The sequence below is a fragment of the Periplaneta americana genome, chromosome 5 (genome assembly GCF_040183065.1).
Source record: "Periplaneta americana isolate PAMFEO1 chromosome 5, P.americana_PAMFEO1_priV1, whole genome shotgun sequence".
NCBI classification, from domain to species: domain Eukaryota; kingdom Metazoa; phylum Arthropoda; class Insecta; order Blattodea; family Blattidae; genus Periplaneta; species Periplaneta americana.
In genome coordinates, this window is record NC_091121.1 from 186347528 (window position 1) to 186365907 (window position 18380).

The 18380-nt window shown below is 37.5% G+C and overlaps 1 protein-coding gene across 4 annotated transcripts in view; it reads left to right on the plus strand.

The window, feature by feature from the left end:
- The window catches only part of Rab3-GEF (Rab3 GDP-GTP exchange factor), a 265816-nt gene that overhangs the window by 135303 nt on the left and 112133 nt on the right, over positions 1–18380 (plus strand). For all 4 annotated transcript variants that reach the window (XM_069826882.1, XM_069826883.1, XM_069826884.1 and 1 more), the window contains 5 exons: positions 2399–2717; positions 8207–8469; positions 11852–12010; positions 14707–15052; positions 18144–18298. In XM_069826882.1, the coding sequence (XP_069682983.1) occupies positions 2399–2717; positions 8207–8469; positions 11852–12010; positions 14707–15052; positions 18144–18298 (1242 nt within the window). The remainder of the gene's footprint in view (positions 1–2398; positions 2718–8206; positions 8470–11851; positions 12011–14706; positions 15053–18143; positions 18299–18380) is intronic.

Genomic DNA, 18380 nt, shown 5'->3' on the forward strand with positions numbered 1-18380 from the left:
CCTTAATTCTCCCTCCCTTCTCTTTCATTAAGTTCTTTCTTTTCTTTTCTTATTTATTTCTTTGCTTTCTTTATTTATCCCTTTAATTTAGATTGTTTTTATACCTATTACTGAATATAAATTACTCAAGTAATCCCCGCCCTCGAATAATCCCCACTTTCCCGCACCCTAATATGATCTAAAGAGATCTTGAAAAAATAATTTTTTTGTGTGTGTGTTTTTTTTTTCCCACTTTTATTACAAAGAAAAATTGTTACATTATGTATTTTTTATATTGGTCATGTTACAACACAATCTAGCACCTGCAATAAAAGAAAAATAATTTTAATTTTGCGTCTTACACGAGTAAGAACAGCAAAATATTGACAGAAAAATAACTTACCTCATTCATCATCACTTTCTTCGTGGCTGGCAAAAGAGCTGTTGGCGTCAGAATCGTCATTGTCGCCATCTTGCCATATCATTTTCTGTTCCATCCAATGAATTGGTAAACTCACACTTCTTAAAGCTACACATGCTATCGCTTCAAAGTCAGGGTACCATCCTTGCCACAAGTAATACCCGCACCCCAATTTTCAGCCGCCTATTTTTTTGCAAAAAATATGTGGGGATTATTAGAGTATATACGGTATTTTATGGCAAAAGCCAACCAAATGCTCAGTGCTCAGATGGGGAGAAAGTGAAGGCGATACAAGATAGGACCAGTGGAGGTCCCTAGAGCAGCGCTATGGCAATATTTAGGGCTGTTATTATAAACGCTGTTTAAACCTTACGTTCAGTTTAAACTCAAGATTTTCGTTCTGCTTTGTATTGTAAATCTTAACTAGCAGTTAATCTTGAGTTTAACTTGATCGGCAGTTTTCTGCTGTTTAAACTGCAGTTCAAGGCTCAACAGTGCAAGATGGTGGCTTCCGCTATACACATAGACATGACAGATGTTTTCAGAGAACTTCTGAGTGACGATGAGGAAGTGATCAATATTACTGAACTATCACGGCGGCCAAGAATTTTTCGAAATAGAGTGCACCACTTTGAAATATAAATGAACTTAAGTTTTAAAACAGATTCAGGATTTGGAAGTAGAGAGTTCTAACCTTCAGAATTAGGCTTTGCAGTCCCTAACCTTGTTTTGAAAAGTTGTTGTTGTTGTTGTTTTCTAATGCCAGGCATTTGACAATAAAGTCATTTGACCTCTTACACTCCAATATTTTTCAAAGATATTGTCATGGTTAGCCACTGATGCACACAATTTTGAGATGTTCTGATTCCATTTCTTGATTTGAGTTGCATAATGGACAGTTAGAAGACTGACATATTTCATATTGGAGTGAAAATGGCAAGTTGTAGTCGATTTAAGTGAACACCATATTTTAACGTTTTGGTGGCTACTTCATTCACACACAACCCCCAGAATGTCTGGAGGACCACACCTGCTGTTGGTCGACGGGTCCATTGGACCTAGCCAGGAGATCTTGTTGATCACCAGCTTTCCCTCCTTAAGCCACTGGAGGACGATTTTAGTGCCATAGCAGGTCAGCACTAGGAACAGAAAAGTAGAAAGAGGAGGAAGGAAAGGGAAATGAACCCCTAGGCCTCGAATGCTCTAATGCCGTCGGGGTCGAAGAAAGTAAGAGTTCAGTCAGAGGACTGGATAGGAAAGGGTAAAGAGGAAATCAGGTATTGAATAGAAGGGTAAAAAGGGAATCAGGTATTGAATAGAAGGGTAAAAAGGGAATTAGGTATTGAATAGAAGGGTAAAAAGGGAATTGGGTATTGAATAGAAGGGTAAAAAGGGAATCAGGTATTGAATAGAGGTAAATTATACCAAATTCATTCATTAACTCATCAAGCTGACCGGTGCTAATTATGGGACATTGGGTATTTGTCCAGGTTGGTTCCTTAAAGCCTTCAATGGGAAGGATTAATGGCTCTCCCCCTGTGTCCGACAGATACCCTTTTGCATATTTAGTACGTATTGAGCTTCTTGACTGTATATACTAGACTGCGGTGCAGTATAATGTTGGTAGCCAGCAATAAGCTATTTGAGGTTAAGTCTGACAAACACAATGCAGTAGGCGGTATTGGTTCTGTACAGGTTTTTATTAAATTTTCTCTGTTATGGAAGAACAAAACTGTTTATTAACTAAGATTGTTCATGAGCATCGGCCATTTTAACAGCAATAACATAATAAAACAGTAGTGATTGTCTTCTTTTCTTTCGTAGCAGTAATACAGTACCAATCGTATTCCACTACAGTTTAACTTAACCCATACTCTGTAATACGGAGAATTGAGTTAAACTTTCGGTTAGGTTTAACTTTGGTTTAACTCATCTTTAGATTAACCGGGCTTTAACAGTACTTTTTACTTATATTTTTTGTTGTGTTTATTGACGCAGGCTTTAGGTGATTCACGTGAGTCCCCGCCAGGCTCTGGTCAGTCGCCACCGTCTTCGGCCTCTTATCAACCACAGCAGCAGCAGCAACAACAACAGCAGCAGCACCTTGTTGTACACCCACCCGTGCACCCTCCTCATCAACCTGCACCTCCTGCCCCAAGCCGAGAACTGGTCCAGTCAGATCTGAGCAGAACTGCAGGACGCGACCTCCTTGGTGCGGGTGGAAGGGACTTCTTCTCCAACATGAGCTCCGAACTCAATGGCATTGCGGCACAGACGTCCAGCATGTTCAGTGGTATCTTCGGTAAGCGAGATCTCGGTACGTTCTCATAACATTTTCAATCTGTGTTGGTGTTGTGTCGACCCTACTTCACAACCAACGAGTGTTGAAAAGTGAAGTGTTTTATTTTATTGGCATGCTAATATTTAGTTTGCATGTCTTGCAATTATTCACCTCTGTCTGCTGGTTTCTGATAACTTTAGTCCATGGATGGGCATCATGCCTCACTTGAGAATTAGTACCTCTGAGTGACATCATCTTCACAGTCCCCGTTCCTCCCTCATGCAGCTCCTAGGCATGGGCAGGTTCTATATCAGTTTCATAAGCAATATCAGTGGTGGCATAATGGCATTATCAAAGCAGTGTGTACGCGTTAGAAAACGATTATTTCATAAGCAATGGGAGGAAGAGTTTTTTTGCTGTTTAGAAGGGGAGAACATACGATGTATGTTATGCTCGAAAATCCTATTAGGCACATTACTCCTTATGTCATAAAGAACATGCTGAATTAGAAGGTAAGACAAATTAAATGTTATTTTTCGTACTATTCCGAAGAAAATTTATGATCTTAACATTTGCATAGTATACTAAATACGACATTATACCTTAAACACGCTGCATTAAGAGGTACGAGGAATTAAATGTTGTTTGTACGTATTATTTCCAAAAGAAATTTATAAAAAAATTATTAAATGTGCATAGAAAACGAAATATGATTTTCTGAAATTATTTTAGGTCGAGAACGTGCAAATCTATTAAGTAATCTTGATAAACGCCAGAATATTCAAGAAAATAAACGTAGACAACGTGATGGAATATTGTTGGCTAGTTACGCAATTTCTCGCCTGTGATTTAAATCAATTCAGTGATGGAGAAACAGTAAAGAGGTTTATGATTAAAGCTGCCAAATTGAATAAAAGTTTTTGAGTCTCTCACGCTAACCAAGCGCTTCCCTAATAATTCGCCACTGACCACCTTAGCGATTACGATAAGGTGACGCAGGTCACAGCAGTTTATATTTCCCATCCTACTCTGCAGTCTCCTCTCCTAGTAAATAAACTATTTCAAATCGAGTGCCTCACGTAACCGAAAACTGTGCCTATGTATGCTTTAGTCATTGTAATCGGTACTTGATATTTATTCGAATTTCAATAATTATTTTCGTGAAAAATACCAGCACGTGGAAAGTGCATGGTTTAATGATCGGAGCGAGGGGCACCATCTCAAAATTAACTGTAAACACTCTCAAGACATTGGAATCCATGATACCATTAATTACTTCAAGCATTAAAGGGTCTGTGGCAGTTCTGAAAAATCATTTATACGGAATATCATAATCCCCCCCCCCCTTTTCTCTTCGTTAGTGTGTGATTGTTGTAAATATATGTATAACTTATATTATTTCTAAAATTCAAAGTCTAAGTTCACATTTAATTTGACTCATCTATTTACTGTAATCCGTTATTATTCTTGTGTGTGCAATATTATTCTGTCTTTTTGGCAACTCAGGATGCCTCGTAGATGATTTCTTGGAAATAAATTATATCTAATAATGTTCCTTATATCCTTTTCAATCAAAGTCATAAGTTTGAAATTATTTGCGTCCGCAATTTTTGCTGTCATAAATTTCCCATATACTGTATTATGTAATTAACTAACAATCTTTCCAAAAAAGTCAGTTTATTACTATGGGACAATATAAAATTTCTCGTTGATAAAGGTAGATTTTTGCTGAGTACTCGTGTCTCCTCTAGCTTCCTTCTACAATTTCTCCACAATTCACAGTCATTTCTGTCATTGGAATGGAAAGATACATTGATTAGCTTTGTAATTTCTTGACTGTGTTAATATGAGATATTTGACCTGGCTGACTAGTTTCGAAGTGGTAGTCTTCATTGTCCATATGTAGATGAGATTGTTGGGGATCATCAGTGCAGTTTTAGCCGTAATAGATCAACTATTGATCAGATTTTTTGATCAGTTGTCTTTCCACCACCACTGTCTACAGAGCTACCATCACCGTACGTACGATTTGAATCATCTTCACTCTCCCTTGAAATTATTCAAATCTGCTTTACAGGAAGCTTTGCCTGAAAGACTAGATTTGCATAATATATACGTCACTGTGTACGTTAACAGAAAACCACAATTCCAAGTCACACAGAGATTGTGTGCACTCGTTGTGGGTCTCTGGCGTTTCGTCAGCCCACGCGAGTTGTGTGGATATAAAGGGAAAAGTTGAGACGGTGTCGGGTGGAGTTCCCGGGTAGCTCAGTTGGCAGAGCACCGGTACGTTCAACCAGAGGTCCCGGGATCGATACCCGGCCCTAGAACAATTTTCTCCTTGAAATTATCAAATCTGCTTTACAGGAAGCTTCACCTGAAAGACTAGATTTGCATCTTCACTCAAGTCAGCATTGGAAATTGTCACAGATGGTCCAACATATTGTAACTTATAACAATTTTTTATATGTTTTAACTGTCTAATATTTTAATAATCTATGACTATGGCTCATATAGCCCTTGCTTTAACTTTTTAATTGATTTAAGTTCACCATTGTCGTGGTAGAGACTCATAATTAACCAATTTATCCATATTATACTACATACACGCATGTACCAATTCTATTCATGTATTTTTAGGCATAATTTCTTCTGAAGATGGCTTATTTAAGCCGAAAACGTTGAACTGAATAAATAATGTGACAAGTATTTTAATAATTTAATATTTGTTATACAGATAAGCACAGACGGACCTTGACCATTCCTAATTTCACTTTAGAAATTATGTTATGTTGTGCTATGCTTTGACGGAAGTATAAAGTACGTGCATCAGTCACTGAAATCAGTTAAGCCAGCCTCCAGTCAGATGAGTGAGTCAATCAAATAACTCGATTTAGTCCAGAAATGAACTGATCGGTTGCAGAAATGCAAATCAAATCAGTCCCTGATCACCAATCGGTTGATGTTTGATTTATTTGATGGTTCATTGCGTTGCACAAACGTGAATCTCCAATCAACTTGTCTCAATTTATTAATTGCTGATTTGAGAAAGAAATACATTTGACAACAGCGCTATTTAGCACCCACAGCCAATTTGATGCTCTTTAAAAGTCACGAAACAAATGCATCAAGTGGCGGTGACTAGGAAAACAAGTGAATGCTCTGCTGTTTTGTTGCAAGGAAACAGGCGGATTCTATTTATACTAGTGGCTTGTGCAGCAAATTCTGCTGCAAACTAAGTTCGTTAGACGTTCAAATACAAATTTTTCAGATTTATTTTCAATGAAGAATACTTGTCTTTTTGATAGTTATTTGCTTCCATAATAATGAAACATACTCCCTCTGAATGGATTTTTTTAGGCCAAATACTTTCTCTTGAACCTATCCAACTTCAGTTTTTGAGTTTCAACGCGAAAACGCAAGTATCAATGTCAGGACGATAGCAGTAGCTATTTCAGGTCATTGAGGATTGCAGGCAAAAGTTAAAAAAATGTCAGGTTTGCTAAGCTTTCGAACAATAGCATTTTCGTATAGCTGCTGCATGTAGAACTTGAAATGTAGAGCGTAAAACCATTTTTGTCCTACTAAGAGATCTTGCTGAAATGATCTGGAGACTACAACATCCTCTTATTTTATTAGTAAGTAATACCTTTTTATCTTTCCTTAGGAACTGTAATTTTTGCGCTCTCTCGAGCCAATACTGAAGACAATGACACATATCAATATCTACACTACACCGCCATTAAGTATATCAAAAAGACCCAACCCCACTGGGTTAATAAGTATAAAAATATTTGATTTTTAATAACAATATTATTATCTTACTTAAGTTTTGTAGTTATATATAGCAGCCACTCAGTAAATTATAGAAATGAAGATCTAAATTAAGATATTCTCTACATTTACTTACATAACCTCAAAACGTTTCACTTTCATGTCATCAATATAGCATCAATATTATGTACAATTAATGAAAAATAGATGCATCATGATATTAACTATAATAATATTTAATTTCTAATGGTAATAATGTCATCAAACCACCTCAAGTTTCGTAGATTTGAATATCCAATACACAGCTGTACTCAGAAAATTATACACTGCAGAATCAGTTTTTAATAACAAATTGAATTGAGCTCTAAATATGTCGGCAATCCTTCAGATCATGGCCTTCGTGTAATAGCCTATTGTTTATTGTAGTGTGTGTTTTGTTCTGAAATTCAATCAAATCGGCCGTGATTCAATAAAATAGTTCTCAAAACTGACAACAGATGGATTTTGGAAAATAGGAAAATTATGTAGGAAAATTGACATTTCACTGAAAACTACTACTTTTCCGAAAAACTTTGGATGCCAGGCATGAAAATGAGGGGTCACTCATTAAAATCCGTTCAGCCGTTTTCCCGTAATTTCCATTACCAACGTGAGGGGGTTTCTGTTGTGGGATTTGCTAGAGGAGTTGACAAGAAATTGGAACAAGCATAGCCTCCATATCCCAAAATAATTCCATTTCCCATCTCTCTGTTTACAAATGGAGCTCGTAACCTACTCATTAAAAATATTGTGCTGTCATGTGTAGAACCCTGCCAACGGGCTACAACATTCCAGAATTTCAATGATGGTGTAGACTACATATTGCCTGTACATTCACAGGAAATAAACCTTTTCTATTTCGATAAAGTTCGGGATCATTTCCACCAGGTGATTGGATGGGGATGTGAGCAGTCTATACAACCAATATTAGGCTACTCTTGGAAATCCTGACATGGCCGAAAATTCTCTCTGGATTTCAAATCGTTCCCTGTTTGAAGTTTGGGGATTTATGAGACCCTGCCATAAGAAAGCAATTTCATACGTAACATATTTTCTAACAACTCAGCAAATAGTTGATTTGTGGACCCTAACAAGATAACCCAAGACTGCCTGAAGAATTCCAACAGCATAAAATCTCAGCGTTATTAGAACTTGGTTCATAGGAGAAAGTGGTAGGTTTCGATTTGTCTGTTCAATTTTTGAAAGTAACAAAACACACGAATCCTTACTTAACCTAAATCTTTGCTCAAATTCTGTGTCATTATACATAAAAACAATTCATGTCTATCGCGGAAATGCCTTCTTTTTAATAATATTTCCTTCATTCTAAAATTTCTTCATTGGAAGAATCCATTTTGTCGAAAACAATATTGTTACGCTGTAACTATTTACTATATAAATTACAGTAACTGCACTATAAAGAGAACAACATAAATACTTGATCAATGATCAGTCACTTAACCAGCAAAAATCTGTTGATAAAATCTGATGGAAGACTGATCTCCGATCGAATACTGATTGTTCTTTCTGCAACAGAAATATAACTGACGCCCAATCAAACCCTCCTTGATCGCCAATCATATTTGATCGGTGTTTCTGCAACCGGGCCTTAGCTTAGTTTAGAATAGCTGGCTTGTAGAAGCATGAGAATCTTGTAGAGAATGTTAAGAACTAAGCATCAAGTATTTACCTTTCTCCGCTGTGTGCCGCAGGTAAGCAGAGCGCTGCCAGTCCACGGAGTGTGAGTCCAAACACCAGTGCAGCAGCCAATGTAACAGCAGCATCAGCAGCAGCCGCTAAGCCCAAAGAGAAGGTTCAACCGTTTGGGCCTTTTCCAAAAGGCAGGAAAGGACTGGTGGAAAAATCGTCCCTCATCCGGCACAGTCCAAGCAAGTCGAGACAGGAGGAGCTCCAACGAATGCAAAGTGCTGAACGCTCCACCACCAATTCAGAGAACCAGGCTTTCCTCAAGGATGTGAGTGAACTGCATAACGGGTCTTCTTTAATATATTGCACAGAGCAATGATTTGTTTCATATTCATTATCCAAGAGATCTATAAAGTGAGAAGAGAAAGCACGTAACAGGTGCCGGTGCAGGTGTTACGTGCTGTCTCTTCTCACTTTATAGATCTCTTGGATATGGAACAACAAGTTTTGATGGAGAAATCATTGCAATAAGTGAAAGTCTCAGGAATCTTCTATGCCACATCAATAAATTTAGGAATGCAGTTATATTGTCAGACTCCAAAGCAGCTATTCTATCAATAGTCTCTAAACACACACCTTCATCTCAGACAGCAGAAATAACTAAAATGCTCTCTCAATTAATATCACTCAATAAAAGAATTGTATTCCAATGGATACCATCCCATTGTGGAATCCTGGGAAACGAGAATGCGGATGCTTTAGCAAAGAAGGGCAACACTGCTACGTACAGACCTGTTACTAAATCTACGTATTACTCTGTGAAAAGATTTATTAAATCTACATACTTAGACTTCAACAAACAAAATTTGATAACACAATCCCAAGGGATGAAATGGAACTCTCTGCATCAAAATCCACAGTTAATTCCCGATTTACCACGAAAATCGTCTGTAGCTGCATTTAGATTGGCAACAGGCCATGATTGTTTGGCCAAACACCTGCATAGAATTGGAATATATATCAGTCCCCTAACTGCCCATTGTGCAACTCAAATCAAGAAATGGATTCGGAACACCTCAAAATCTGTGCTTCAGTGGCTGGTCATGATAATATCTTTGAAAAATATTGGAGTGCAAGAGATCAAATGACTTTATTGTCAAATGCCTGGCATTAGAAAACAACAACAACAACAACATATTCATTACTTCAAACTTGTACTAAGTGTACCTGTCTCTCAGAAGATGACATCTTCTCATCAAAGAAATAGGATTTCGATATCCGGTAGACTCTACGAAATTTTGAATGGGTAAATTGAATGAGTATTTCGATTTCATTTGTCATTCTCAAATGACATTTGAAAATAAAGCTGTTAAACAATGGTGAAACGTGATTTTTTTCTTTTGGAGAAGCACAGGCATTAGGGCAAGAACTATAAAAACAATAAAATAATAATAATAATAATAATAATAATAATAATAGCCTAATAATAATAATAATAATAATAATAATAATAATAATAATAATAGTAATTTTTAAATTTTTTTAATATATTTATTTGTTGGACAACAGGCATTGGCCAGTAAAAGTTCAGCACAGTGATACAATTAATACAATAAAATGAACAGCTATGGTACAAATTAAATAATTGAGATAATAACTACAAAATGAAGATCAAAGATTACAATGATTAATTTACAAGAATTAATATTATTCTATTTTATAGAAAGGAATAATAATAATAATAATAATAATAATAATAATAATAATGATAATAATAATAATAATAATAATAATGATAATAATGATAGCAATAGCAATAATAATAATAATAATAATAATAATAATAATAATGATAGTGATAGCGATAGCAATAATAATAATAATAATAATAATGATAGTAATAGCGATAGCAATAATAATAATAATAATAATGATAGCGATAGCAATAATAATAATAATCACATTTATCTGCCTTATCTTACTTGTGGTTTTCACCATTTTATAGTCGAGAAGGGATTAGTAGTATTGTAAATATTCAATTACAAACATTGGTCCACCACCCTGCTAACAGGTTGGAGCAAGTTGCTTGATTGAGGTTTTTTCTGGCAAACCATTGAGGATGAATGCTGGGTAACTTACGATGCCGGACCCTGGGTTCAGAATCCGACGTAATGGGTGCCCCAGCCTTAGAACAAGATTCTTATTAATCATAATCGCCAAAAATTAGGCAAAGGTGCAACTGGCTACATGCCATGTGTGTGACGTTTGTTTAAAAAATTTTAATAAATAAAAAAATTACAAAACATACTGTTCTCTGTTATCATTATTGCTAGACTTCACGAAAGCATTCATCTGAACACTCACATGCTATAAAAACTATAAACATTAAGAAAATATTTCAATGAAAAATTGTTCCGGGGCCGGGTATCGATCCCGGGACCCTTTGCTTAGCGCACGAATGTTCTTCCGACTGAGCTACCCCAGGAACTATATACGACACTATAACTGCGCTATTTTATTAAACAGTACTTGGATTTTACTTGTCATTTCAATAAGTGGCTCATTAACCCAACATGTCACCGTAAAGACTGGAATATCTCTGTAGCGTGTAAAGAAAATTTAAATTTTTTATTTTTATTTTTAATCCAATGCCACCAGGTTGTCTTTTCGACATTTCTGGTCTTCTCTCCTGGCCGTGGCTTAGTTGTAACCCACTTCTGAGGTTGGGGCGCCTGGAAGGCGGAGTTACATTACCCCGATGATGTGATAGCATGATTATGATAATGTGGTGCCAGGAGAGGTCTTAAATCTAAACTTAATCTAAATTCCAGACCATAGACGAACACAGGAATAATCCCCTTTAAGGAAAAATTCCTCTGCTCTAACTGGGAATCGAACCCGGGACCTCATGAACTATAGTCAGAAGCTCTGACCACTAGACCATGAGGCTGGTCATGTCTTTAATATATGGCGCTTGGTCCACTATGGTTCTTCATTTAACTCTATGAGTGCCAATCATGATTACATCGTGATTTTATAATTTTGCTAGGAATGCCGGTCACGATCTAATCGTGGTATAATTTTCATTTTGCTGTTATTATCCAGATGTCAAAGATCACTGTTGGTTGTGCTAAGAGCATAGAGGAGGCTTCAGTGGATTTTGTGAATTTACTCGGCATTTTTTACATAATACTACACAAAAAGGGTTGGCACTATGAGGGTTATGGAGAAGTAAACACGAAAATGCGAAGATCTAAATCTACTGGAGCATGAGGAATGATACATTAGAATTGATTCTTCCAAATGCTGTTGTTGTTGGGCCAATGCCTTGGCACTTGACAATGAAGTCATTCACCGCATTGCACTCCAGTATTTTTGTATGTCATCTTCTTTTGATGTGTTCCATGGTCATTTCATTTGCATCACAAAATACATAGACGGATGTATGGGAAATTCCTACTCTGTTTAGGTGGCTTGCCAACAATCATGAACTGTTACCAACCTGAACATCGCAACAACAGATTTATGTGGCCCATGAGGGATTGTCTTGGGGTTAGTCAATAAAATTTCCCAGGTTTTATTCTCCAATTTATTTTAAATTGTAAATTAATGCTAATAAAATGCTATGCTAACTAAAATTGTAACATGATTATGTTTGGATCACATTTTATATATAGGCAGTAGTTTTATTATTGTTTTTTTCCATTCAGGTTGTGAACCAGGTATTAGAAGGGGAAGGTGTTGGTTGGCTGAAGCTGAATCGACTGAAGAAATTGATGGAGGATGAAAGCTACCGCAATTTCGTTGTCAGCAAGCTGAACCGCACCCTCGAGAGGAAGATAAGCCCTGATGACCACATAGATGACGTGGTGAGTATAGCGAGCACACAGTGAATTTGGTAGGGACAAATTTGGTTTGAGTCATCAACAGAACTCTTCCCAGTGTTATAATCCATTACAGCAAGAGGTTTTTCTACTGGACCTGTACGGCTATTAACTGCTACTGTTTCATTGGAGTGTTCCGTTGAGAGCATAACGGTCTTTTCATTTTAGGATGCAAATACTGCGATCATTTTCCTTGGAAATTATTTCGCCACGTTTCAGTTTCTTACAAACTACCTCCATTGGATTCCCTTCTCTATTGGCTCTTAGTGTTCCTACCAGATGAGTTTTCTTGTCAAGTAACTTATTTGCAAGTTCCAAACTGGTGTAATAATTATCAGTTACAGCTGTTCTTCCAGTATTCAGCAGTTCTTCGGATAATTTCATGACAACATTTGTTGGTACAGAGCTGCCAGAATCTTGTTCCTTTCCTGCATAAATTTTTATATTCCATGTGTACCAGTGAGGGAAGTGAGACCGTATGCGCCGGTATGGAATACCGCCACTGGTTTCTATGGCCAGGAGACATACCGTTAGTGAAAAATGACATACCGTCACTGAATAAATGTGATCCGTAAAAATTTGATTATACATTTCTTCACAGCAAAGAGTACTATCTGTTTGCTTCGTAAATCTAAAGCACAGCCTTCTGGAACTGTATTCAACGTGTATTTAGACACGTTTATTTGATAAGCCAACCCCTGGAATGCTTATGAATATAGAAGGATGTGGCCTAGATAATATATACCCAGATTGCTTGGCTTATAGGCTTTGATGGTAACAACTTTTGTCAGATTTATATGCTGCCATCTAGTTGTTACTTAAGGAGTTACGTCATAACTCTCATTTGAAGTGCATTAGCAACTGTACTGCCATCTCGTGTTCGTTTGCGGCAGATGGGTGACGATCCTGGCGATTGTCTTTTCAAAGTGCTACCGATTTTAACATAGGGATGAGCTACCTGTTATATATATGATCTAGGGCTGTGGTCTGTAGCTTGTGGTGGCCATTGTTGCCAACTTAGTGACTGTGTCATTTTTGTTGTTGTTGCACTTTTTATTTATAATTCAGTAAGACACTTTGAAGCTTTAACATTGTTTTAAATGATAAGTCTCAATGGACACTGCAAAATAATCTAGTAAATAACTGAAGTAACTTGGAATTATTTTATTAAGAAATTTAATTTGTTGCATAAGTTTCAAAGATTCGCATTACTGATTGTAACGAAACAATTTATTGTATACATCATGTATGTGTATGTTATAAGGAAGGAAGGGGGGATGCCTTTTTAAATCAAGGTATGCCAGGCGAAAATCTTGGGGTAGCATACCGCCTCTGGTTTTTTTCCCCACTTCCCTCACTGAATCCACAATCGCAACAAAGTTTGAAAAGTAAATATACACTACAGTAAAACCTCGATAAGACGTGCCCGCTTATTACGCTATCCCATGTAATACTTTTTTTTTTGTCTGGTCCCTGCACATTTCATATATAACGCCTTTATAAAATACCCCGTTTGTTGCGCTCAAGTCCCGCATAATACGCTGATTTTGTGGAATATTTTCCACGTAATTTTCAGCAATGTGCTGTAACAGCAATGAAACATCTTGGTCACTGAACTCACTGGTGCCATTAACCTGAAAAGTATTGGTATTGGACCCTTTACCTGCGCATTTAAACCTTCATACTTCATACCTTAGTGTACCCCACCCTCTTGTTATGCTCTCTTATTCGACTCCTTACCTGCGTGGTTAAAGCCTACATACAGTTACAATACCTCACCCTCTTGCTAACCCTCTCTCTCAAACAACATTCCTCACTCTGCCGTAATAAAATTCTGGAAATTTTTGCTGGGCAGTTTGTTGTCCTTTAGTGTATTGAAATGTCTGTGAATGTGATTACAATGAATGTTAAACGAAAAGCCCTTTCTGTGTCGGAAAAACTGGAAATCTTGCGAAAGTACGATGAGAACAGTACTCTTTCTCAGAAACAACTCTGATGCATTAGGAATCCCATCATCGACATTAAGAACGATAATAAAAAATCGCGACTCAATCACTGCAGCTGCGACGTTGTCGGGAGGATATAATCGCAGGAAACTGAAGTGTGATAAACATGAGGACTTGGAGAACACGCACACGGCAAACAACTCTAAATAACTCTTTCCGAAAGAATTAAGTACAGTACATATTGTAAATGTCTTTGACATACAGTACAGTAATTACATAATGGAGTAATACTGTATTACTTTCATGAATCATGTATTTCAATAAAGAAAAATGCTAATAGATACTGTATACAAGTCAAAATTAGTATACCTGCCTAATATGTGGTCCCGGTTAATACGCGGTTTACACCCGGCCCCTTGAACAGCATCTTATCGGGGTTTTACTGTACATACCATTACAAAGATATATTTTTACATACCTTTCGTTATGTGCAGAAGAATAACTGTAGAATTTACTCACATTCATTTCAAAACACTCACCAAATTCTGCTGCAAAAATATGTGCCTGAGAACTTTTAACCATCGGCATTATTATGCAGCAGGTAGACTGTTTACGCATGCTACAGTACTGACTGGTGAACAGATAGTAAACTTGAAACCACCGTATCGCACCCTATTGGTCCCCAACATTACAAGCCCAGTCATTAGGTTTACAAAATTCGTGATTTTGTTGCAGTGCGTGAGTCGTGCTGTGTGGAAGGGCATGCTGAAGACCCTGCAAGCCGTGACATACGGGCTGGAGCAGACCTACTCCAACTTCGGCCTCGGCGGCATGGCGTCTGCCTTCCAGGTGCTGGAGATCGCTCACACCCACTACTGGACCAAGGATCTTTCAGAGGCTCAGGGACTGGATCTTGGTGGGGGAGGCACGGCCATGATGTCTCAGGCTTCCAGCCCTTATGGTAGTCGTGAGAACCTAAAATCTCCTGTCAGTCCTCAAGGGGGTTCACCCCTTCCTCCCCATCTTGACTTCTATCAGCAGGATCCTTCTTCTAGAAAGTCTTCCCAAGCCGGCATCTACGGTGAGTGCTTCATTGATTTTGAAGCCTTTTTTGTGTTAGTAACAAATTACAGTTACATCGTCTGGGAAGTAGCATACAGTATATTATTACACATCAGTGGTTTTGAAGCTTATTAGTACTGCGGATTCCCTTTCCATAGATCAGTATTTTTGCGGACTCCTTCAAAGTCGTAAATGGAATGATTGATAGGTTAGATTTTGAGGTTAATATTAAGTGAATATGAGTAGTGATATTTCTCTTATATTTTACACAATTGAATCAATAATAACTCTATATTCTCTAGAATATGCCATTAGGAAAGTTCAGGATAACACAGAGGGTTTAGAATTGTCTATGCGGATGACGTGAATATGTTAGGAGAAAATCCAGAAACGATTAGGAAAAACACGGGAATTTTACTCGAAGCAAGTAAAGTGATAGGCATGGAAGTAAACCCCGAAAAGACGAAGTATATGATTATGTCTCGTGACCAGAATATTCTACGAAATGGAAATATAAAAATTGGAGATTTATTTTCAAAGAGGTGGAAAAATTCAAATATATTGCAGCAACAGTGAGAAATATAAATGACACTCGGGAGGAAATTAAATGGAGAATAAATATGGGAAATGCCTGTTATTATTCGGTTGAGAAGCTTTTATCATCCAGTCTGCTGTCAAAAAATCTGAAAGTTAGAATTTATAAAACAGTTATATTACCGGTTGTTCTGTATGGTTGTGAAACTTGGACTCTCACTTTGAGAGAGGAACAGAAATTAAGGATGTTGAGAATAAGATTCTTAGGAAAATATTTGGGGCTAAGAGGGATGAAGTTACAGGAGAATGGAGAAAGTTACACAACACAGAACTGCACGCATTGTATTCTTCACCTGACATAATTACGAACATCAAATCCAGACGTTTGAGATGGGCAGGGCATGTAGCACGTATGGGCGAATCCAGAAATGTATATAGAGTTGAGAGGCAAGAGGGAAAAAGACCTTTGGGGAGGCCGAGATGTAGATGGGAGGATAATATTAAAATGGATTTGAGGGAGGTGGGATATGATGATAGAGACTGGATTAATCTTGCACAGGATAGGGACCGATTGTGGGCTTATGTGAGGGCGGCAATGAACCTCCGGGTTCCTTAAAAGCTATTTGTAAGTAAGTAAATAACTCTATATTTGAATTAAATAAAATGTAAATAATATAATACTGTCTTGAAAAAAGTAGATTGCCTTCATTAATATGTTACAGCAGAATTGATATTAAAAAGTAGTAAAGCAAAACAATACTCTGATTTCAATGCTTTTTACACTGAAAAAGATATCAAGCATATTTTTACAAGTTTCCCTACTTCAGTGAAAATGATGACACTTTTTTTAAATGACTTTATGTTTAGGGTCAGTGTTACTTATCTTTAATCTCCAGTCTGCCTCCATATTTACTTGGTTTCTGTTAATAGTTTTGATAATATTCATGGGTTGTTCGTATTTTTTATTTCTTCTTTGGTTATTTTATGTAGTGAAGGTATGGTCACGGCACATTATGCTTTAACAGTTCGCCAGGAAAATGAGATATTCGGTGTACACTGGGTTGGACGAGGTGGACCTCAGTCATGACCTCCACGGTCACCAGACCTCACACACCTTGATTTCTTTCTATGAGGATTTTTGAAACAGCACGCTTTTCAAACAGAGCCTACAACATGACTTGAAACAAAAGATCGCACATGTTATCCAGCACATCCCACCTGCAACACTTTAAGCATGACAGAAGAATTTCTGGGAATAATAAGTTAATTAAGTAGTAAAATATCGCTGCAATCGAAAAGTATTGGGAATAAATTTGAATAAGGAACAAAAAAAAGTTTCCTTCGCATGCAGGATTCGAACCACGAAAGTCTTAGTTACCAGTCTATTTTGCTCTGGAGTGAACAAGGCTCTGAAAGCAGCTACAAGTGTCGGTCCGGTTTTTTTTGCCACTACTATACATACAGCACAAAGAGAAATGAAGCTGCCATTTTTGGGTCTTGCCTCATAATTACTTTCATCTAATGTTTATGTCGCTGAATGGATACTGTTTCAGTTAACAGTCTTGATTTTTCGAAAGGCTTTCTTATCGGCACACAGCTGTGTAAACATCATCGTGGAAGACCATAAAAACCATTAATCAGTTGGACCCGATTAAAAGGCATAAAATGCGAACTACTTGGCGTAGAAATAAGATTCTTGTTTCTATATATTCAGAAAAATAATGCCGTTCAACCTATTGACATGTAGACACCCTGTCACAAAGAACTTGGCCTAGTGCATGTATTATTTTTATAAGCAGTGTCAACGAATATCCATATGCGGCAATGTAGCACTGTTGCTACTGTCTCTTGCCGTACAAGTAAATGTCAGGAGATTAGGACTGCACTGTAGAATAGGTTGTTGTTGTTTTCTAATGCCAGGCATTTGACAATAAAGTCATTTGACCTCTTGCACTCCAATATTTTTCAAAGATATTATCATGACCAGCCACTGAAGCACAGATTTTGAGACTGTAGAATAGGTTATGATACTTAAACTACAGAGTTGACAATGATCATAGTACCATGATAATACAAGGACACTTATGATTCTATCAATGATGTGGTGGTGATTATGATGGATATAACGACAAGAACAATCATCATCATTGTCCTTGCAGGTATTAGGCCTAGTGGTCTGTTACGGTCTCCGTCCATCTTTTCAGGGGGCGTCCCAAAGATCGTCTTCCATGTGGTATATAGCGGAGAATTTGTCTTGGGAGTCTGGAACGGTCCATTCTATTGACATGGTTAAGCCATTTTTGTCTATAGTGGTTGAGATGTTCATAAATGGGTGTAATTTCCAATTCTTTTGTAATTAGTTCATTCCTTTTGTGGTCAAGCAAGCTGTAGCCGGCAGTCCTCCTTAGAAATCTCATTTCCACAGTTGTTAGGCGTTGAACATCTGAGTTTCGGACAGTCCAGGCCTCACTACCATACGTGAGGACAGGTCTTGCTAGAACAGTGATTAGTATGTTAACTACAGTTCGTAATAATTTTTCTCTACAAATCTGGCACTGTGTGTTGTTTTGTTGTAGATTCGCCGCCGTCAGTAAGGCTGGTGCATGATCCACTCCAAGGCCCGGCAGCAGAGGAGGGGCCGGACAACCAGTCAGCAGCTGACATGCTGCGCGACCTCCTGAACCAGAAAAGGCACATGCTCCTCTCAAAACTGACATCCATTGATTCAGAGGTAACACCGTGTCTGTTCTGTCTCACAGCCATTCCCAAACTGACACACAGCACGTTGCAACTCCTGAGCCACGAAATTACTC